The 23759-nt window shown below is 48.9% G+C and overlaps 1 protein-coding gene across 3 annotated transcripts in view; it reads right to left on the reverse strand.

The window, feature by feature from the left end:
• The window catches only part of REEP1 (receptor accessory protein 1), a 315311-nt gene that overhangs the window by 185376 nt on the left and 106176 nt on the right, over positions 1 to 23759 (reverse strand). For all 3 annotated transcript variants that reach the window (XM_086964257.1, XM_086964256.1, XM_086964258.1), the window contains exon 2: positions 6068 to 6140. In XM_086964257.1, the coding sequence (XP_086820383.1) occupies positions 6068 to 6140 (73 nt within the window). The remainder of the gene's footprint in view (positions 1 to 6067; positions 6141 to 23759) is intronic.

A 23759-nucleotide genomic window follows, 5' to 3' on the forward strand; every position in this document is an offset into this window, starting at 1 on the left:
CCGATGACATCAAGTCCCTGCTGGACAACAGAGAAACGGCGGCCCTCATCCTCCTAGACCTGTCAGCCGCCTTCGTCACGGTTTGCCACGGTCTGCCACCACACACTACGAACACGCCTCCACAACGCCGGGATTCAAGAGAAGGCCCTGGACTGGACCACCTCCTTCCTCTCCGACAGAACACAGAGCGTCCGCCTTCCCCCCCCGTCCGCTCCGAAGCCACCGAGATCATCTGCGGCGTACCCCAGGGTTCATCCCTCAGCCCAACTCTGTTTAACATCTACATGGCACCGCTCGCCCACGTCGCCCGTCGGCACGACCTCAACATCATCTCCTAAGCTGATGACACCCAGCTGATCCTCTCCCTCACCAAGGACCCCCAACCGCCAAAACCGACCTTCACAAAGGAATGAAGGCCGTCGCTAAATGGATGAGGAACAGCCGACTGAAGCTGCACTCGGACAAGATGGAGGTCCTCATACTCGGATCTACCCCTTCGGCCTGGGACGACTCCTGGTGGCCGACCACACTGGGAACCGCTCCAACACCCACCGACCACACACGCAACCTAGGGGTCAGCCTTGACTCCACCCTCTCCATGACTAAACAGGTCAACCCCGTCTCCTCCTCCTGCTTTATCACCCTCCGCATGCTCCGCAGGATCTAAAAGTGGATCCCCACTGAAACAAGAAGAACGGTCACCCAGGCCCTCGTCGGCAGCAAGTTGGACTATGGAAATGCCCTCTACGCAGGAGCCTCGGCCAAACTCCTGAGACGGCTCCAAAGCATCCAGAATGCCTCTGCATGCCTGATCCTCGACATCCCTCGCCGCAGCCACATCACACCCCACCTGAGAGACCTGCACTGGCTCCCGGTCAACAAGAGTATAACCTTGAAGCTCCTCACCCATGCACACAAGGCACTCCACAACACCAGACCAACGTACCTCAACAGACGACTCAGCTTCTACACCCCCACCTGCCAGTTCCACTCCGCTTACCTCGCCACAGTCCCCCGCTTCCGAAGAGCAACCTCCGGCGGCAGATCGTTCTCCCACCTCGCAGCCAAGACCTGGAACACCCTCCCCATCCACCTACGGCAGACCCAAGACCTGCTGACCTTCAGAAAACTCCTCAAGACCTGGCTTTTCGAGCAGTAGCAGCATTCCCCACCCCAGCACCTTGAGACCCTCACAGGTGAGTAGTGCGCTTTACAAATGATATGATTGATGGATTGATTGGTGAATCAGGCCTTCTGGGCCTCAATAAAGTCATCATTCTACAATAAGGTGTCCACTTCCTACTTAACTCGCATACGAAGCAAGCATCAGCCAGACTTGTATGTGCTCCCTACACACAGATGCTCCTGTCCTCGATGCCTTCACCTACTTCCTGCATAAGATCTGTTTGTATTGGAATTTATAAAGCACAAACCTAGCAACGAAGCAACAGGGCACCCTACATTTGGGCATCAGGCAAGAGTAAACAGTTGCTGGTGCATGAGGGCAAGGAGAGATGGGGTAATGAGCTAATAGTCACAAAGCATTGCAAGGTCACGAAGTGCTACGGAGAGCCGCTGCAGCACAACAGGTTTCAAATGGGTCCTGACCATCAAAGTTGGTCTGTACCTCTGCCGGAAATCTCTATAGGGGTATTTGATGCAAATCGCAAGCTAATGCTTGGAGAGGGAATCCCCCTCCCACACGTATGGCACCTTAGCACGTGCAACACATTTTAGATCACACACTCACTATAAGTGTAGATCTCACTTTCACATAGTTTAAGTTCCTGAGGAAAGCCAGTATTAATGAAAGGCCTGGCTGAAACATGTAGACCACCCACCGGATGCAGGAGTTCCTAATTATCACTCCACCTACATCGATTGCCTTGCTTTTACTGCTACCAGAGGCCCTGATATTAAAGGTAACCACCGTGGGCACTAGGACCACTGGATAGCTTTTAAAAGTTTCACTTTTTCACTCCACTATCACTGCACACTCAGTAAAAATACCTGCTCCGCTGTAATACAGGCGTTGAACCACACCCGGGACACATTCGGTGTCACTGGGTGGACCCGATGATGAAGCATGCCACCAACTAGGTTGGTGAGTGAGGGCTTTATAAGGAAACGCAACAGTTCCCTTTCCTTCCCCATACAGTCCTGAGTCCTGTACCACATGTTAATAGGCAAGTCCTCTCTTGATTACATACACTGAGTGCCCTTGACAGCCCACAGCCATTTCCACTGCTCTGGCATCTGGGTGGCAGCTGAGGCAGGGTGGTAGCAGGCAGGAGGCCCTCTGCAAGGTGACAAAGCTTTGACACTACAACTGGTGTCCCTGAGCCTTCAAGGCTAACTCCAGGAGAGGTATTAGAATGACGTGGCCCTTTTTCAAAAATAAGTAGAGGCAGCCAGGTGCAAGATGTTGACCACACAAACTAGAAGGTAGCTCCTTCTGTGACTCGGGCACACCCCATATAGTTTTAAAGCATTTATATCATAAGGAGCTGTTATCAAAAGAGCATTTATTTTATACTGTTATCCAACGAATAGAGAATGCACATCCTCGGAAATCTCTGGTTCTCGGTTCTATACGCTGTCTCGGCACTGTCTTTAAATGATTTGGAGTCAAACAGAAAATTGCACTTTTCTCTATGACAGGTCTGCCTTATATCCTATTTTTTAAGCGGCTTTTGGTTTAAAGTGGGACAACTCAGTAGGTTGAGCCCGTGTTGTTTAGAACTCAAAAATGTAAAAAGAAAAAAAATGTGGCCACCGAAAGTAGAATGGAGATTCTAAATTCCAAAACACTGAATGAGACTCTAAAGCTGGCAAAAGGAGGCACTGGTCCCAAATGCAAAGTTTCTGCATCCCGTTTAATGTGACTATTATGGATCAGGTGATGGGGCACCTCAGATACACTACAAGGTCCAGGTGTAGGAGAAGTGAGAGGAGAACATCAACAAAGGTGGGGATTCTGGAGAAGAAATATACAAATCAGAATGCAATAGTGTACTTGTAATCAAGACAAAACTATTTTTGATAAATGTGGGACCAGCTTGCATAAGATATACACCAGTAACTATAACAGCAGGCATGGGAAAGACAACGACACACAGGCAGAAGACAGCAACCAAAGTGTAAGACCTAAGACTGCGCTGGAGACCAAGCTGAGCTGAGAGGCTCACTAGATATGGAGGGCGGCCACTTTCTCTGCTCCATATCCTAGATCTAAAAGCCATCTGCTAAGTACTCCAGCATATGTCAGTTATTGACTCCCTGGAGCACTCCAATGTGTTGGGTACATTTTCCACACACAATTGTATTCTGCATCAGTAAAATGGCACCACTCGTGCTGTGCACATCAACCGGGTATTTTGTTTCTCCACTGGAAACCTTCCTCCCAAGGAGCAACCACTCCCTCCCCAACCCTAATAAATATGGGGGTACCGCCTCCCCAGATCACCCCTGAAACGCACATAGTGGAATTTGACAGAAGCAAATGTATGTGAGTTTCCAGTGCGTGGAACTGCCTGCAAGAGGCATTTGAACACCAATACACCCACTAAATCAGCTCTGAGGGTGCACACCTTCTTTTGCAGATGGCCCAGCCCAGAAGTCCTGACAATCCCGCCCCAAACACTAGCTTTATGAATGAGTCTCTTCCCAGGATACTGGCAGACATTTTGACATTTGTGGGCACTTTCCTGATGTAAAATTACACCAGCCAGGATGTGGATTTTACGGAACAAATTCACAAAAAAATTAACATTTCTCCCGTTGGGTTTACTCCTAAATTTAGAGCACATTTCCCTTTTTCCAAAGCATTCATAAATAGGTTCAAAATTGTGTCTGCACAGGTTTGACAGTTGCAGGCTCCTGGAATACATTTTGAATTGTTAGTACAAAGGCATTACACATAGGAGCGTGCGTGCACATGTACTTGCAAACGTTTGAGATCATCAGAACCTGGGTCTGCCAGCCCTACTGACGCCTACCCCGATTAAGTGTGCTCTCACCCCCTACACCAGCGTAGACCACTTCATGGCCGGACTGGGATCCAAAACCTGCCCCTGCAAAGTGCTTGGCCGGGGTTGGGGATGCGGCCAAGCTGTTTATTTTGTTACCGAGGGCGATATTGCAGCTATGCTGCAAAGTAGGCCCTGTAAAAAACAGCCCCCCCCCCCCCCCCCCCCAGGGGCCCAAAACCAGCCCCACCTTGGCGGCCCACCGGGGAAACGCCTGGTGCCCGCTACGGCCAGTCCGGCCCTGGACCACTTACCACCCAACAGCAAGGACTGAGTAAGCCACTCCTTCAGACGCTAGCACAGACTCAGTGAGCCCCCTCTCCCAAAACCAGCACAAACTGAGTGAGCCCCCGCCTCGGGACACCAGCACACAAGAGTGAGACCCATCTCCCACACACCAAGCAAACTGAGGGGCATATTTACAAGACCAATGCGCCAACAGAGCGCCACTTTTTTTTAACGCTTCTGTGGCGCACAATGCTGAGACATATTTACAAGGCCACGCAAAGCCACCCTGAGTGGCTTTTCATGGCCTTGTATATATGGCCACCTTTCCCGCATTACTCGTTACATGGGTGCTGCTGTGGGTGTTCCCATGCAACATCCATGGATTCTGATGCATTCCCGGATTTACAAGGTTTCGCAAACTTGGGAATACGTCAGATTCTGATGCCTCCCCAGGGAAGGTGTTAAAGTGGTGCAATGAATAGAAATACCTTTATTTCTTCTCGTTTTTTCCTCTTTCTATGTGTGTTGCCGCACAGATATAAGGAGGAAAACACCATCAATTATTAGGTGTACCTTCCTGCACAAAAACAATCATCCCTGCAATGGAGGATCCCTTGCATCATGGTACAAGGTTGCATGAATTGGCGCTAGGAAGCCAATTGTGCACCAGCGCAGAGGAAAGCACGGGGATGCATATTATTACAACAAGGTCCACCTCTAGAAGGTATTCTGTGAGCCAGAGTATATCAGGCATACACACTATTTGTTAAAATACCCCTCTCACACCAAAAGGGCCCTTGGTGTCATGCTTCATCATCGGGGTCTTCCCACCCCGCTGCGGGACGGGGCTTGCTACGACTAGCGACTGCGCTGGAGCACTTAGATATTGTAAGTGCTATGTGAAATGTATTGAGTGAGTGTGAGTAGGGTCAGGAGTGATATAAAGAACCATTAACTGAAGGAGGGTGCGCCCACCGAAGTGCTTTTTAGCACTACTTCTTCACTCCCCCTTTTGATTCTTTGTTTATGCATATTATTACTGCAAGTATGATGCATCCCTGCACTTTCCTAATGATGTAGCTTGGCACAGCGCTGCGTCTTTTTCCAGTAAATATGGCCCCCGACTGACTCACTCCCATTGATACCAGCACAGACCGGGTGAGACCCCTGTCCCACACACCTACTAAAGTGAGATACCCACGCCCATCAACACCAGCAGAGACTGAGTGATAAACATGACAGCAGCACAGACTGAGTGAGCCACTCTCACTGACATCCTCACAGACCAAGCAAGACCCTCTACCACACAAGCAGAACAATGCTGTAAAACTAGAAGTTATGACTGTTTAGCTAGTAAAATCCAGTATTTTCTCCTACATTGTGAAAGCTTTCCTTTGGAGACCCCCACCAAGCCCACCACTTGGTGTGGTCCTGGACAATCAGTGTTCGTCACCAGTTTACACAGTAAGGGGGTGGCATGACAAAGTCTGCGAGGGCTGTTTTGGGTTTGCAGTCTGGACTTCACTGAGATGCTACAAACATTAGAGCCTCGGGCACTCTCTTTCTATGCATACACCCCTTGCAGTGCCCTGTAGCGTGTAATGCATGACGTCATCCAAGAAACTGGCAAGAAAGATAGAACTAGGGAAGGTAAATAAAGTTTTGAGTCGAAAGGTCTCAGAGATTAAGCGACTCTGAAAGTTTTGTAAAGTTCAGTACATTCAAACACAGTGCAAGTAAATGGTGCATTTTACAATTTTTATACATCACAGATCTGCAGAAACAAGAATAACAAACTTTGCATTACTTACATATTCCTTAATGTCTTTTGACTTTACAGCTTTGTAGGAATAATATGCAGGGTACAGAGTGCCGAATATCAGCCTGAAAGAGAATAAGGAGACAGGTCAGGCAGTGCTCTTCCAAGATCTCTTTCCGAAATGTTTTCAAAAGCATTAAGCCTAAGCTTTGAGGAGTGAGTTGGCTTGATCCGGGCACCAGATTACACTTTCTTGCACTTGTAAGGATAAGTGATCGCCTTCCTGTTTAGCTTTAGTTTACAGAGGGCTCGTCACACAGAAGATGGTGCCTTACTGTGAGAGGAGGGTGAAACTTTACAGTAATGAGTTGGATCACTCAGAGGCACAAATGTTGTCCGGCCTGTGAGCAATTACAGATGAGATAAAGTAACCCCAGCTGTGCAAAATACTGCATGTCAACAGGAGTTTCATGGCCATATAGAAGCAATACGCAACAGACCGTGCACCTATACACGGTCACAAACACTAAGGTGGCTTGCATGATTCTCATTACATACATTTGATTGTACTTTATTCTTTTAGACATGATCCCTTAAATACAGCAAATCCGGGTAAGGAGGAATGTCAAAAATGAAACTTGCAAACACTCTGTGTGTATATATAACAGATCCTGTATTTAAACCTATGCTACGTGTCACTTAGTCATCGGTACACCGGCTCACCGGCTAAGAGTTTCCACTGGCACCCCAACCCCCTTTCTCCAAATACAGCTGTGTCACTCCTTTAGCTGAACTACAGCACCCGTCCTCATCGCCTATGTAACCCTCCACCCTTGACGAGGCGTCCACGTGCCTCTGCCGCTACTGCTCTTCCTTCTGCAATAGCCAATGAACACCCCATTGTATGCCGCACTACAGCAGGGTTTTACTTCAGCTAAGTTTGTGCTATACGTCTCATACATATGTATTGCTGTATTGGCAGTCAGATGCGCAACTAGAGTCAAATTTGGGGCGCTGATAAAAAATTTCGGGTGGGGGGGGGCTAATTCTTCCAGCAATCGGCAGAGTGAAGATGCAGTGGCTCTAAGAAGGGGTGGAAGAACAGCAAAGCCTCATTAACAAGTAAATGGTCTTTAAAGACCTGTGAAGTACTCTTGTGAGGCTTTAGTAAGACGGACGCCAGACTACAACAGCTCAAAATCTGTGTGTGTGTGTGTGCCCGGGAAGCTGTCTCAGCCCGGGCTGACACACACGACGGGGGGGCTCTGAAGCCCTTTGAGCCCAATGGGCGTTGCACGCCTGATGCCAGTGCTTAATTTGAGCCGGGGTTTCTGGTGCTTGGCACTTAAATGTCAGCAAAGGCTCTTATGACAGTCTGCCACATGGTGGTGCTGTCTGCCTAATTAGGGATGAGAGCAACAACAGCTGGTTTTTAATTGAATGTACACAACATGAAAGTAAAATGTAACACAATGGCTAAGAACTGACACCGAGCCATTCTTATAGCTTTGGGGGCCTGAATTAGTATGAATTGTCACACTTGTAGGTGTGTGATGGTTAGTAGTTGAGTTGGTACTGTCGTTGGCAGCACTGGCAGGGGCAATGGGTGGTGCAAGCTGCAGTGGTCTCCTGAGGATTGCCCTGGCACTTAATGTTGCCCTGTTTAATACAGACTCTTTCTGGATACCAACTAGTAGAGAAATTGACTGGAGAGACAAACAAGGGGTGCAATATATAAAGTTATTGTGGAACTGTAAATTATATTTGCAGCACAATGCACTGATGAGAAAAACAGCTAAGGGTTTTCTTTTCAACCCCCGCCCCCCCCCCCCCCCAAAAAACAACAATTAATGTAGAATAGTACTTATCACCAGGGCACTCTAGAGATTCAGTTCTGCAGCACGGCGTTTTAAATAGTTATGAATTTTCCACGTCGTTTCTCGTTCAAACAGATCGATGTGTGCAGTGGCCGACCCCTTTGCAAAGGTTAAAAAGTCACCTTTTATTAGGTTATTCCTGACTCATGTGTTAAACTCAGAGTAACGAGGGGAAACTTTCCCACAGGCAATATTCAACACAGCGGCTTCTTTTCACATTCACGGGGCACAAAGCTCGCTGGTGCGGCCTGCGGTCTGTGTACAAAATAAAGCAGCCTTCGCCAATGCTGAAGGCAGCTTTTTCCGTGAGCGTTTCAGCTTTTGCAGCCTCTGTGAAAACACACGGAGCGCGCGCTCTGCCCAGCTGTCGCCTTCCCGTCTCTGCTCGTGCACAGCGAGAAAAGGGTGCGCGTGAGGAGCACTGCGCGCGCGGCGTGACGCACGCAGGCACTGGCAAGTGGCAATCCATTATCACGAGCCACTGCCGACGCTGTCTCACCTCAGCACACGTGATCTTTCTTTCTCTCTTTGTTTACTGTAATTATTAGGAATGGACCATTAACGCAGCTCCAAAACATTTTTTTAAAGTGTTTTCGTATTTACGGATGCTGCTTGGAGTATGTACAGATAGCTAAAAATACAGGCTTCTTGTGATTTTAAAATACAAGAAGACATTAAAATACCGGTGGTGCCAGTAGGAAACCGGCCAGGTGGCAACCCTATTTATGTATAGAAAAACCAAAGTAATCCTTGACATTGTCAGCGGTTATTCTGAAAATCTGCCATGGTTCTAGCCCTTCTAGACCCATATTGAACACCCTATACAACTCAAGCTGGAACATTTATATCCCAAACACTGGGGGCAGCTTACACCTCGAGCGGGTCCTTGTGCCAGCTCCTAAGTGACATTTCCCCTGTCCAACCTGCCCTGCCCGCAGTCCGCTACCCTCTATTGCCTTTCTAACTTGCTGTTCTCTGTGCCTCTCTCCTCAGTTCTTGCTCTGTTTTGCCTTTCTGCCATATGTTTTTTGCCTGTTTCTGCCATATTTTGCAGGCACGGCCCGTGCCGGGTGTTATACTGGGGCGGTGACGTTAGGCAGGAGAGGGTCAGGATGGGGGGTTGTAAAATGCGGGATATGGACCATTAGAGGTAAGTACCGAAAAAAAAAAAAACCGAATTTCGTTGTCCACGTTGCATCACATTTTGCCCCCACCCTGACCCTCCCCTGCCTGATGTCACCGCCCCAGTATAACGCCCGACACGGGCCAAGCCTGATGTTTTGCCTGTTTCTGCTAATTTTTCTGCCCTCTGTTTTGTCTTTCCTGCTGTTTTTCAGCCTTCTGTTTTGCCCTCTTCTGCTCTGTTTCTGCTCATTTTTCTGCCCTGTGTTTTGCCTTTCTGCTGTTTTTCTGCCTTCTATTTTGCCTTTTCTGCTTGTTTCTCTGCCCTCTGTTTTGGCCTCTGCTCTGTTTTACCTTTCCTGCTCGTTTTCTGCCCTTTGTTTTGCCTTTCTGCTTGTTTTTCTGCCCTCTGCTTTACCTTTTCCGCTTGCTTTTTCTGCCCTATGTTCTGCCCTGTTTTGCCTTTTCTGCGCGTTCTTCTGACCTCTGTTTTGCCCTTTATGCTTGTTTTTCTGACCTCTGTTTTCCCTTTTCTGCTTTCTGTTTTGCCCTTACTGCTCGTGTTTCTGCCCTCTGTTTTGCCCTCCTCTGCTCTGTTTTGCCTTGACTGCTCGCTTTACTGCCTTCTGTTTTGCCTTTTCTGCTTGTTTTTCTGCCCTCTGTTGTTTTCTGCTTGTTTCTCAGTCCTTGTTTTTCTGCCCTATGTTTTGCCCTTGTCTGCTGTTTTGCCTTTCTGCTCGGTTTTCTGCCCTCTGTTTTGCTTTTCTGCTCGTTTCTCCTCCCTCTGTTTTGCCTAATCTGCTACTTTCTTCCCTCTTCCTGCCGTTTCCTCAAGACCTGTCACAGGGAGACCTGGCACGACGGAGACCTTGCACCCCAGCTCCCAGATGCCCCCAGGGGTGACAGTGTCGCGCTCTACCAATGCTGATTGTTTGATTGATCTCTTTGTAAAGGTAGACATAAATTCACTGTAGACAAAATTGTGTCGAAAGTAGAACACCGATCTAGCGAACAAGGGGCCAGATATAGGTAAATCTTATTTACCGACTCTAAAATACCGAATGTTACTGATTCAGTATTTTAGATTCGGTAAATAAGATGTAGTTAATTATTCAGTAATTTTTACCGAATCTGAATGATTCGGTAATTACCGAATCAATATTTACCGATTCGGTAATTGCCATTGATTCTTATGGGCCTTGAGGCCCATAGAAACCTATGGCAATTACCGAATCGGTAAATACCGAATCAGTAAAATTACCGAATTGACAAGGGGGACAGGGTGTCACTTTGACACCCTGTTGCACCCCTGATTCAGGCTTGTGTGCCATGTGACACACATACATGCCCTTAGGTCATGTCTGTGTGCCACATGGCACAGGTGTACATGCACAGATGTGCATGTACACATGAATTCGTTATTTACCATGCAATAGAATTAAATGGTAAATAACGAATTCTTAGGGGCCTGTGGCACTGTTTGCAGTGTCACCTACATATAGATGTACCGATTCGGTAAAGTTACCGAATCGGTAAATTTACTGATTCTGTAAAATTTAGGCCCCCTACATCTCAATCACCAAATACCGGCCGTTACCGACCAGTATTTGGTGACCTACATCTGGCCCAAGATGTGCTCACTCAGCTTCCAGAGTGCACCATGATGAGGCTTTTTGTGCAGAAAATGGAAGCCATAAATCAGTAAAACTTGCACCAACCGCAGGGCACGTACAAGGGTCAAAGACACAGATCGCAAAGAGCTGAATGAGCATCACATTGTGCAGATCTCAAAGGTTTCCCAGGTCCATGTGTGAGTTTTTATCTTTGTATTCTGAGATTTATAGTCATTTTTTTACCCCTAAATAAAATTTGGACTACGAAACCCCAGAATGCAAAAAACATAAATTAGGACTGGCTAATTCCTCACACCTGGGTTAAGAGACCTTGAGAGCTCTAATTCTGGAAGTGACGTGAGGCAAACGTTTGCTCCCCGTAGCGTGCTAGCTCCTCCCTGAGCATTAACCCCAGGTCAAGAAGCGCCATGTTTTATTAATAATGCGGCAGCTTGTGCAGTAGTCCGCAGGGAGCCTGGAGAGTGAGATCGACAAGCCCTTGGTGCTGGGGGACGCTGCTTCAGAGCTGCAAGCTGCCCTCTCTGGCCTCGGAGGAGAGATATGATCTTTTCATTTTTTTGAGAGTGGTGGAGGAACCAACGATTTTCAATTATCACAGAAAGGCATCCCTGTTCTGAAAGTGCATTGTCTGTCCTTGACTTGCAGCCTGTTCTTTTCCGAGATATTGAGATGCCACATAAATCATGGCATATAAATCATGTCACATAAATCATGCCACCCAAAGGGTAGAGTAGTCAACTCTATCCACAACATCTCTTTATGGGGGAGAGATGAATAATTTAAAATATAAATAATAAATAACGTTTTGGAACAATTGAGTGTCAATATCATAGTAACAACAATGTATTTGACAAAAAAAAACACTTTCATGTGCCATGCAGAAGGTACATTGTTCTTGATTATGTACACACCTCACTGTAGAAACAGCTAGAGGGTAGTGTAAACATTTACAAGCAGAGCGTTTATTTTCTACTTTATATAAAATTATTAAAATTTGAAGATTTCGATTTGGCTATATCATCTGAAACTGGATTTAGTCCTGTTCCCTCTGATAAGGATAAAGGATTACAAGATGTTGGAACTGACCCCACATCTAAGATTTTTACCAATGCAGATTTTGCCAGGAAAAGCTTGGTTGAATGAAGATTGGAAATATTGGTTAGATAGAGGGAACATCTGATGTGCATACTCTGATACCTCTGGGTATCCCTCGACCCAAACAGAACAACTCAGAATATACGGTACTTTTGCTCCTGGGGAAAAGTGCATGTTGTGTTTGGGTATTTCGACTGAGCTACATTCAAACAATAAATCTAGCAATTTTGGATGAGCCTACTAGATTAGACACTATTGCTGAGATAACATAACAGTCGGGTTCCTATCGGGCTCTCCATTTTTGCCCTCACCATCAGGGTGTATAAAAATCTTAACTCTGCAGCAGTTCCACCCTTCACTGCCTGTGATGTAAGTAACTTTAAAGAGACTCGTTATAGTTCTTTTACAGTCTCATCATTTCAGAACTGAAACATTTTCAATATTATATACAAGGAAGCCATAGTTGTTGCTTATTTATCTTATGCAACTAACAACCACTGACAAAGCCAATAGTCCTGGCTTGTTGTAGGTGTAATGTGACTTGTGGTATTATGTATTGGGGGAACATCCTTTACAACGCAACTTTTACCACCCAGTGCCTTTATGACGCAACTATTACAACGCAAACCATTACAACGCATTGCGCTGGGGGGCGCTCTAGGATAGGGAATAGATTTAATTTACTATCCAACACCTTCCCTAGTGTCCACGGGGACTGGAGTTGGAATAGTAAATTAAACTATTCACTATCCAGCACCCCAAAGCGCTATGCGTTGTAAAGGTTTTCGTTGTAATACTTGCGTTGTAAATGCATGCGTGGTAAAAGCATGCGTGGTAATGTCATACATCCATTGTATTGTATTGTAATTGCATTTATATGGCGCTTACTACCCCTGACGAGATGTCGAAGCCCTTTTTCGGCGAGTAGCATGCTACTCTGGAATCCTTAAAGGATTAGTGTTGAATTAGTAAAGTGAAATATGAAAGTAATTTGAGTGGTTGGTGTCTGGATGTAATGACAGAAGAAGCAAAAATACCAGTCGGGCGGCACACTAATCTGTGATCTGTAATCACAGATTATAAGCCTATGTGTTTTTAAGCCATGCCCTTAATTACATCGACCACGCCCCTTTGAGAGACCCTCTTCTCCCCCTCCCCCCACAGTTTTTTCATCTCACTCGAACCCCTGGGCTCATGTATTATCTAAATCTCTGCTTTGCAGGGAAAGGAAGTTGAACAAAGTAAGGTGTGGGAAGAGGTGCGTTGTCTGTTTGAGCTCTGCCGCCTGCCAGCTCTACAACAGCTGTGAAGGTGGGAATCGGAGGGGAGAGGGTGGAGGGGTGACAAGTGGATCTGGGTCCAGGCCCAATAATCCACCCTTCCCCACCACCACCGGCCAGAGACTCCACTGAGGAATACAGTTATGTACCAATTGTTAGCATACAGAAACAAACTAGGTTAAAATGGAAGGATAGGAAAGTGAGAGACAGCACAAAGGATGCTCTGAATAGAGAAAGTATCAGGAAGCAGAGTGCGGTATACACGGGAAAGGGAAGCTACTGAACACCAGAGAACAATGGCGGACCATGGCAGGGCCAGCAGAGCCAGGCGCTGACAGATGCACCCAGCCCGAAATCACAGCCAGATACGGACAGCCGCGTGGGAGAACATCAACCCGGAAACAGACGGGTGTTAAAGTTAGGTGACCCTATGACCCCGTCCAAAGAGCAGGCAAAAACAAGGTCAAACCAGGGTCATTTATGCTTCACTGTCTATTCACCCTCTAACCACAGCTTGTTCATGGACATAGAAACAGGACGAAGGATAGAGGCAGCTAAAGCAGACGAGTATATTTACAGGGAACTAAAGGTAGAGGCGATCATTATTTTAAACGTTTATTGTTAACAATTGTTATTAATAGACATAATAAGTTTCTTATATAGCACGCCATGCCACACTTTTGCCTTTTCTTATTGCTGTAATAGGAGATGCTGCTATCACTTACCTTACTCGATTTACTGACCTCTAACAGGGTGGAAGGCATAGTCTACCCCACTGGCTTGGAACTTGTGACTTTCATATCACTGCATTTAGCTGGAAGAACATTAGCTCGCTGAGCAATTTGGAGACTGTCCCGGGTAATGTTGTTGCATTCATTATTCCTTCTTTATATTACACACAGGTGCGCAAACAAGAACTTTCTATCTGCAGCAGCTCTGCGCTGCAAAGTGTCCCGGGATTTTTTTTCTCCAAATGTTGGCAACTATGGCTGAGACACATTCTTAATTTGGTGACTGCTCTTGTGATAAGTCTACAAACAATGTCAACCAAGGTACTTCAACCTACAGAAGCGTGACTGCACAAATTATCAAGCAGTCGCAACAGCTATATTGTCACCTCGCAGTTTCAACAAAGAATGTCATGACCAGCTCGATGGGGGGAAACGGCCACTACAACGCGGCTGTTTCCACGGAAACATTAACCATGCATGCATTACAACGCATGCGTGGTTACCACGAAAGTTTTTACCACGCATTAGGGTGACCAACTGTTATGGGTGCAAATTCAGGACGGTGACTGTAAAAATTCAGGACAAAGGGTCAAAATTCAGGACACAAATTCAGGACAGTAGGTCAAAATTCAGGACAAAACTTCAGGACAATTGGATAAGTTTTAAAGACACATCAAAGGTCGCGCAATAGTATATAAGTAAGCCCAGCAATATCCAAACATATTCAACCATTTGCAAACCTATTCATCATGTATCCGTCCATCTATCATTTCACTCATCCATCCCTTCATTCATCCTTTCACTCATCCATCATCCATCCATCCACCCTTTCACCCTATCCATCTGTACACTCATCCATCCTCTCTTCTACCCATCCATCCATTCATTCACTCATCCATCCAGCCATTTACCCTTTCACCCATCCAGCCATCCTTTCACTTACTATCCATCCACCCAGTCACTCATCCTTCCAACCATCCATCCTTTGTCATCCATCCATCCTCCCTTCCTCTCTCCATCGACCCTTTGACTTAGCAATCCTTCCTTCCATCCATCCACCCACCCATCTACTCATCCACTCATGAATCCATCCATTAACCCTATCAACCATCCGTCCTTTCTCTCATCCATTTATCCTTTCACTCCTTCACTCATCTATTCATCCTTTTGTCCATCTACCCTCCCTTTCACTCACTCATCCGTCCTTGCATCCACCCTTTCGCTCATCTGTCCATCCATTCACCCTTGCACTTATCAGTTCATCAATCATCTATCATTTCACTCATCCATCAACTCACTCATCATCCACGCTTTCATTCATCCATTCACCCTTTTACCCATCCAGCTACCCTTCCACCCATACATCCAGCTATTTACCTTTTCTCTCTTCCATCCTTCCACTCCATCAATCCATCCATCCTCTCTCATTATCTTTCAATTCAATCTTTCATTCATCCACTCACCCTTTCACTAATTCATCCAGCTATCCACCCATCCCTTCACTTACTCACTCGCCCACCTTTTCATATTAATTTTGAGCTGAGCCTTTCTGAGAAGAGGCCCATCAAGAACTTCACCCTCGCTGCAGGAGCCTTTCCAGGAGTGAGACAGAAGTCACCCAGGGCAGAGACAGCATCCACCACAGGAGGGGGACATGAGTCACCACAGGGGGGACAGGAGCCACCACAGGCGGGGGGGGGGGGAGGGTATAGGAGCCATCACATGGGGGGCACAGGAGCCATCACTGGGGGGGGGGGGGGGCGAGGAGCAATCACAGGAGGGGGAACAGGATCCACCAGAGTGGGCACAGGGGTGGGCATGCAGTAGTCTAGTATCATCTTGGTCTCTTCCTGGGTGGGGTAGGGCTCCTCACCCCCTCCTGGACAAGACAACGAGAAGACAGGCTCCCTGTCCAAAATGTTAGTTTTGCCAGCCCCCACTGTGATGTACAGTACTTAAAGGAGATACTCCAAGAGAACTGATTTAACTGATTGTTCTCTATACTTTGTTAATCAGTGTGGGTGCGATTGTGCCATTTCTTTACTTTATTACATTATAGGTTGCATGTTTGAAGACCCGCTCTGTGAAGAGAACCAGTGCTGCAATCAGGGCCGGTTCTACGATGTTTGGGGCCCTGGCAGAAAGGGAATGTGTGAGGCGGCGGCCCCTCTAAATTGCAGAGACGCATTCAGGGCTGTTTGCATCTGAATAGATGCTCCTGAAGCTGCAGCCCCTCCCTCTGTCACCTTCGAGCACCTCTTAACAGCTCGTCAAGGGCTGGAGGTGTGAGGCCATCCCGCTGTGCCTCTCCAATGCTGCTGGGTATCTGAGCTTTGGAAAAAGCCTCGGAGTTAAGACGGGAGGTGGGTGGAAGCTGTGCCCGGTTAAAATTACGGACAAATGGCGTCCGTTAAAGGATCCTTCACGGACAACGGAAAGACGGCCGAAATTACGGACTGTCCGTGAAATTTACGGACGGTTGGTCACCCTACCACGCATACCATTACTACGAGGTACGTAGTAAAGGCATGTGTGGTAAAGGGTAACAAAAAAAAGGGGGGTTTGGGGGGTCTCACCCCAAAAAAAAGAAACTCACCTCAAAAAAGTCGAGATGTGCAGGCAAACGGCGTCCTTTAAAAGGAAACGGTAAGAAACTTCCGCTTCCTCTTAACGACTACGACGTCACCAGGGAAGTATTAGAGGAAAAAGCTATGCGAAGAAAACCCATTCCGTTGTAAGGCATGCGTGGTAAAGGCATGCGTTGCAACGGAATTCGTTGTAAGAACACATATTCATTTTTGTACTGTGGATCCTCCGTAGGTTAGCAAATTTGTAAAAGTTAAAAATAAATATGGTTTTATTTACTCATTTTCTTCCTTGGGAAATCTTTTTCTATAACATTTTCTGTTTTCTTACTGGCCACTCCGTGAAAGATAGGAATATATCCAACCTTTCAGACATTTTTTGCTCCACCAATAAAAGAATCATTTTTAGGTTTTGCCTAGCGGAAGCTGCGCTCTGCGCAGCTTTTCCGCGCAGGCGAAATCCTGTTGAGAACTGTAGTGTGGCTTTTGTTCGGCCCTCGTCCTTGATTGGCTGGCTCCGTAAACGGAGCCTTGCCATTGGACGAGGGGCCTGTCCGTCAATGCCGGACCAGACACGGGGGCGTTCCCGACATTCTTTGGCTTTTGCCGACGTCACGGGACGCCGGGAACGCCCCCGTGTCTGGTCCGGCATTGCCGGCACTACTGCGTCTCTTCTCCCCGTTACCCGCCCCGTGACTGGCCGGCCGGCCAATCCTAGCGCGGCCGGCCGGAAGTGCCCGCCCCTGGCGAGAAGGATGTCAGCGCCTTCACGCACAGACCTTGGCTCCAGGCGCTTTCCTCTCAGAGGGGCTCCAGTGCTCCTTGAAGGCCTCGAGCGAGTCCTGGAAGCTTGGGCAGCCCCATCTCTCCATATCAAGCCCCCCCCCCCACCAGTGATGGGAAACACAGAAGGCAAGACTTCTTGACTCCACAACAAAGCAGCACGTGCCCCCGGCTGGCAGAGAACAAGCGCCTCGAGTAGCGCACAACACCTCCCTCTCGCCCGTAGTGCTTCTAAGCACAAACCCCGGCAACGAGGCCCAGCGCCTGGAGTAGAGCACAGCGCCTCCATCTCGCCCGCAGTGCTTCTCAGCACAAACCCCATGCAGCTCTGCCAAGCGCCTGGAGTAGAACACACTGCGCCTCCCTCTCGCCCGCAGTGCTTCCAGTCGGGCAGTAGTGCTTCTAAGCACAAACCCCGGCAACGAGGCCCAGCGCCTGGAGTAGAGCACAGCGCCTCCATCTCGCCCGCAGTGCTTCTCAGCACAAACCCCATGCAGCTCTGCCAAGCGCCTGGAGTAGAACACACTGCGCCTCCCTCTCGCCCGCAGTGCTTCCAGTCGGGCACAGCGCCTTCCTCTCGCCCGCAGCGCTTCCAAGCACAAACCCCCGGCAACGCGGCCAAGCGCCTCCAGTAGAGCACAGCGCCTCCATCTCGCCCGCAGTGTTTATCAGCACAAACCCCATGCAGCTCTGCCAAGCGCTTGTTTCCATTTCGGGCACGTACGCTTTATTGGTTTCAAATTACACTCTGGGCAAAGATTACAGCCCCGACACTTGTAAAATCCACCAGCCGCCACTGTGTGGCCGCCTTCAAATCTCAAGGAAAACTGGGGGTTTGATCACTGTTCAGCGAGGTCCCAGCGTGACTCGTCTGTTCGGGCGCCTGCCCACCACTTTGTGGGCTAAAAGACCTCTCCCTGCTTTGGGCTGACCCCACATCGCTGCTGGCGAGAAGGATGTCAGCGCCTTCACGCACAGACCTTGGCTCCAGGCGCTTTCCTCTCGGAGGGGCTCCAGTGCTCCTTGAAGGCCTCGAGCGAGTCCTGGAAGCTTGGGCAGCCCCATCTCTCCATATCAACCCCCCCCCCCCCCACCAGTGATGGGAAACACAGAAGGCAAGACTTCTTGACTCCACAACAAAGCAGCACGTGCCCCCGGCTGGCAGAGAACAAGCGCCTCGAGTAGCGCACAACACCTCCCTCTCGCCCGTAGTGCTTCTAAGCACAAACCCCGGCAACGAGGCCCAGCGCCTGGAGTAGAGCACAGCGCCTCCATCTCGCCCGCAGTGCTTCTCAGCACAAACCCCATGCAGCTCTGCCAAGCGCCTGGAGTAGAACACACTGCGCCTCCCTCTCGCCCGCAGTGCTTCCAGTCGGGCAGTAGTGCTTCTAAGCACAAACCCCGGCAACGAGGCCCAGCGCCTGGAGTAGAGCACAGCGCCTCCATCTCGCCCGCAGTGCTTCTCAGCACAAACCCCATGCAGCTCTGCCAAGCGCCTGGAGTAGAACACACTGCGCCTCCCTCTCGCCCGCAGTGCTTCCAGTCGGGCACAGCGCCTTCCTCTCGCCCGCAGCGCTTCCAAGCACAAACCCCCGGCAACGCGGCCAAGCGCCTCCAGTAGAGCACAGCGCCTCCATCTCGCCCGCAGTGTTTATCAGCACAAACCCCATGCAGCTCTGCCAAGCGCTTGTTTCCATTTCGGGCACGTACGCTTTATTGGTTTCAAATTACACTCTGGGCAAAGATTACAGCCCCGACACTTGTAAAATCCACCAGCCGCCACTGTGTGGCCGCCTTCAAATCTCAAGGAAAACTGGGGGTTTGATCACTGTTCAGCGAGGTCCCAGCGTGACTCGTCTGTTCGGGCGCCTGCCCACCACTTTGTGGGCTAAAAGACCTCTCCCTGCTTTGGGCTGACCCGACAGGGTACACCTGGCCAGCATTTCATTTGATCCCAATGTGCCATGAAGCCTCGTCCCTTCTTCCACAGGAGCTAAGGTTCCCACCGCTCCTGCAGCTTCGTCGCGCCGGCACGCTGGCCCTTTATGTGGTGTGTGATTGTAAATGTATTCATATAGCGCTTAAGGGCCTTGACGAGGCACTGATGCGCTATTCATCGGCTTGAAGTCATTCAGATCTCCGAGTTCAACCTTTGGGGCGCTGGCAGGTGGGAGCCCTTTACACCCACACTTTAGGGACTGACTGCAGCAGTAGATTCAGTTTAAAACCCTTGTCTTTACTCATCGGTGACCTACAGAGAGGCCCCTCCGCGCCTTTTAGAAACGAATTCTACAGACCACTTTCGCGTGTTTGTGTCCTTGGCACGAGCTGATTTTACTCTTTAGAAATTCCTTCCGACTGTTTCAGAAGCCGATGGAGTTAATTCACTTCTTTTCGGCGGCGGAACCAACCCTATAGATTCCCCTTTAACGGCTCAACTGGAATCCCCTTTAGTATCACAAATCTTTTAAAAAGTTATTTTTTTAACACAGTAAGTCAATGTCGAATTAAGGGGTTCAGGCGCCAGGACTCGCTTGTGATTTGTAAATAGCGCTTATGTTTTTGCCGCCTTTTTTGACATTTAGGTCTGTTTGCTTTCAGTTCATTTGGATCTGTTTATCCATGTTCATCTGTGTGCACTGTGAAAAAAAATGAACGACGCTCCCGTATTTGCCTGCTAAATGTGCACTCACTTGTGTCTGCGAACGGTGCTGGTATTGTAAGCATCACAGCTAAAACAAGAAGGCACTCACTCCCCTGAAAACATTAGCATTGTAGTCAAACACATCCGTACTTCAGAAATAGGTATATCCGTTGTGACCCCTTCCCTTCCAAGCGGGCAGCGCTGGCACCATGTGAGCTTGGGGCTCGGAGCCGCACCATGGTGGACCTGGGCGGCTGCCCCAGGAGACACCTCTGCGAGCCCCTGCCGCCCCCGCCCTGCTCTGCTCTGCTGGGCCCTGCTGCTGCTCTGCGCCCCGGAGAGCTCCGCGCTGGCAGACTTCTCAGGTAAGACCCTCTCTGCTTCCCAGCCTGTCCTCTCCCAGCCTGCCCTCTCGCAGCCTGTCCTCTCGCAGCCTGTCCTCTCGCAGCCTGTCCTCTCGCAGCCTGTCCTCTCGCAGCCTGTCCTCTCGCAGCCTGTCCTCTCGCAGCCTGCCCTCTCCCAGCCTGCCCTCTCCCAGCCTGCCCTCTCCCAGCCTGCCCTCTCCCAGCCTGCCCTCTCCCAGCCTGCCGTCTCGCAGCCTGTCCTCTCGCAGCCTGTCCTCTCCCGGCCTGCCCACTCCCAGCCTGCCCTCTCCCAGCCTGTCCTCTTCCAGCCTGTCCACTTCCAGCCTGTCCTCTCGCAGCCTGTCCTCTCGCAGCCTGTCCTCTCGCAGCCTGTCCTCTCGCAGCCTGCCCACTCCCTGCCCTTTCCCAGCCTGTCCTCTTCCAGCCTGTCCTCTCGCAGCCTGCCCTCTCGCAGCCTGTCCTCTCGCAGCCTGTCCTCTCGCAGCCTGTCCTCTCGCAGCCTGTCCTCTCGCGGCCTGTCCTCTCCCGGCCTGCCCACTCGCAGCCTGCCCTCTCCCAGCCTGTCCCCTCCCTGCCCTTTCCCAGCCTGTCCTCTTCCAGCCTGTCCACTTCCAGCCTGCCCTCTCCCAGCCTGTCCCCTCCATGACCTTTACCAGCCTGTCCTCTCCCAGCTTGTCCACTTCCAGCCTGCCATCTCCCAACCTGCCCTCTCCCAGCCTGTCCCCTCCCTGCCCTCTCCCAGCCTGTCCCCTCCCTGCCCTCTCCCAGCCTGTCCTCTCCCTGCCTGTTGTCGTGTCCTGGTGGCAGCAGGCAAGAGCGTGCACTGCGTCCCCGAAGTAACAGCCCTAAAGCAAGCAAGAAGTACGCCCCCCTCCCACCAATCCCTGTTAGGTAGTGGAAACTGTCCAAACTGGGGTGCAGACAGCCCCTCTCACCTTTCGGCCTGGTACCACTGCACCAGCCGCACTACTTCCCTACTGACCGTTCTCCACTTCAGCCCCGTCTAAATTACAATTCCTGCTTGTGACCCTTTTGCCTGCTTGTGCTTGTTTTCGTGACCCTGTTGCCTGCTTGTGCCTCTGTGTGCCCCTGTTGCCTGCTTGTGCCTCTGTGTGCCCCTGTTGTCGGCTTGTGCCTCCGTTTTCGTGCCCCTGTCGCCTGCTTGTGCCTCCGTTTTCGTGCCCCTGTCGCCTGCTTGTGCCTCCGTGTGCCCCTGTTGCCTGCTTGTGCCTCTGTGTGCCCCTGTTGCCTGCTTGTGCCTCTGTGTGCCCCTGTTGTCTGCTTGTGCCTCCGTTTTCGTGCCCCTGTCGCCTGCTTGTGCCTCCGTTTTCGTGCCCCTGTCGCCTGCTTGTGCCTCCGTTTTCGTGCCCCTGTCGCCTGCTTGTGCCTCCGTTTTCGTGCCCCTGTCGCCTGCTTGTGCCTCCGTGTGCCCCTGTTGCCTGCTTGTGACTCCGTGTGCCCCTGTTGCCTGCTTGTGCCTCCGTGTGCCCCTGTTGCCTGCTTGTGCCTCCGTTTTCGTGCCCCTGTTGCCTGCTTGTGCCTCCGTTTTCGTGCCCCTGTTGCCTGCTTGTGCTTCCGTGTGCCCCTGTTGCCTGCTTGTGCCTCCGTGTGCCCCTGTTGCCTGCTTGTGCTGTGTGGGTGTCTGTGGAAGGCTCTGTGTGGGTGTGTGGAAGGCTCTGTGTGGGTGTGTGGAAGGCTCTGTGTGGGTGTGTGGAGGGCTCTGTGTGGCTGTGTGTGTGGGGAGCTTTGTGTGGCTGTGTGTGGGGGGGGCTCTGTGTGGCTGTGTGTGTGGGGGGCTCTGTGTGGGTGTGTGTGTGGGGGGGCTCTGTGTGTGTTTGTGTGTGTCATTTGCGAGAGATAAAGCTAGTGGCATTGTAAATGACAATGCCATTTATTTATGTTAAAAAATAAAAATAAAAAAAATAATGTCAAGAGCAATGCCAATAGCTCTAACTTTAACAAAGGCAAAACCATTGCATTGTAAATGCTTGTTCAGGAAGTTTAGAAGGAGAATGTTTCACAAAGATGGGAAAGGTGAATGGGACCACCGGGTCTGGTGGTTTAGGCCGGGTCTGGTGGCTTAATGGACTAAAGCATCAACAGTAATGGCCTGTTGTCTTCCTGATAGTGACATATTCTAATCCCTGTGGGCCCACACAGCCTTTCATCCTTCTGAGGTCGATAAAATGAATACCACTGAGTTGGGTAACAATAAACATCTGTTATTCAGCGCCGAGATACGCTTGGGTGAACATGTGCTTTACACGTGTTATGACATTAACAAGCGTCTTAGATGTAAATACATAGGTCTTGCTTTCCTTTCTAAAACACAGGTGATAGTCATGAGCTCAGATATCAACCTGAAAACACTTTCAAAACCGAGTTTACAAAAAGGAGAACATTCGACCACCTACAACCTGTTTCTTGAAATGTGGAACAAAAAAATAGAATACAGGCTGCTGAACATTGTGAATGTGATGCACAAAACGGCCTAAGAACGTACATGAGGGAAAGGGAACAACATTGGTGAAAGTCCATGTCAGTGATACAGAAAATTTGAAATCTTCCTCATACAACTGTGAGATGATCATATTTTCTATGATCATAAACCAGATGGAAAGTCGTATTCTGAATAATCAGGATTGCAAGTATCTGTGCTGACCAAACCCCAGGGAAGGGCAGTCCCCTAGACTAGCTTTGCTGAATTAAGTACATTGACCAGAAGAGTTAGATGGAAAAAACAGAAAAACTTTTCAAGAATCTTTGAGAAAATGATAATTTGGTTAATTTCAACCAAGTCTGGGGACCTTTTTCAATCCACACTGTTTTTGATTAGGTTTTATACTTTTGATGTCCTTGGGTTTACACTAGCGATTTTAACTTTGAATGTATATATTTCTTTATTTCTTGTGATTATACATTTTCTGTTTTGCCATACTATTGATCTTATCAATGTTGGAAATCGTGATTCTAGTATTGAATTTTTAATTTTTTTTATTTTTTATTACTGCATATTTTATTCATGAACAAAATGTTTTTTTCTGTTTTTGGACTGCTCTGCCTAAGTTATTCAATGTCTATGTAATTTTTAACAAAAAATGTAATAAAAATTGAGATGCAAAAAACAAATCTCATTTGATAAAAGCAAGACACTACTACCACTTATTGACTACTGTCTAGTCTAAAATATGTGTTTTCTATTGGAGTAAAGGGCATTGGTGAACTGAAGAGAGCTGAAGGCGTAACTGTGGACCTCTGTTTCGTTGGCATTTATCAGGTCATGAACCAATTGCAGCAGGATCATGGTTTCTTCAGTATAGGAGATAGAAATGGAAAACATTTATGTGATTGAAGTTCTGGAAAATAAGACAGGCCATTTAGATACCTTTTAGAATACAGAGTAGAGTCAGACAGATGTTGGGCCGGTTCTCCTGAAAGGAGAGAAACCAGTCTGGTGCCGCCCCAGCTATCCATGCTAAGGGAAGGCACTTTACTATGATAGAACGAGAGACAGTGCAGAATGAAGACTTAAGATTCAAACACCACCTTATAGAGGAAGGCATACCTAAGAAAAGGAGCAGTGCTTTTAATGGGCCGGTACTGTTCGGTACTGAGTACCAGCATCTTT

The sequence above is a fragment of the Lissotriton vulgaris genome, chromosome 3_2 (genome assembly GCF_964263255.1).
Source record: "Lissotriton vulgaris chromosome 3_2, aLisVul1.2, whole genome shotgun sequence".
NCBI classification, from domain to species: domain Eukaryota; kingdom Metazoa; phylum Chordata; class Amphibia; order Caudata; family Salamandridae; genus Lissotriton; species Lissotriton vulgaris.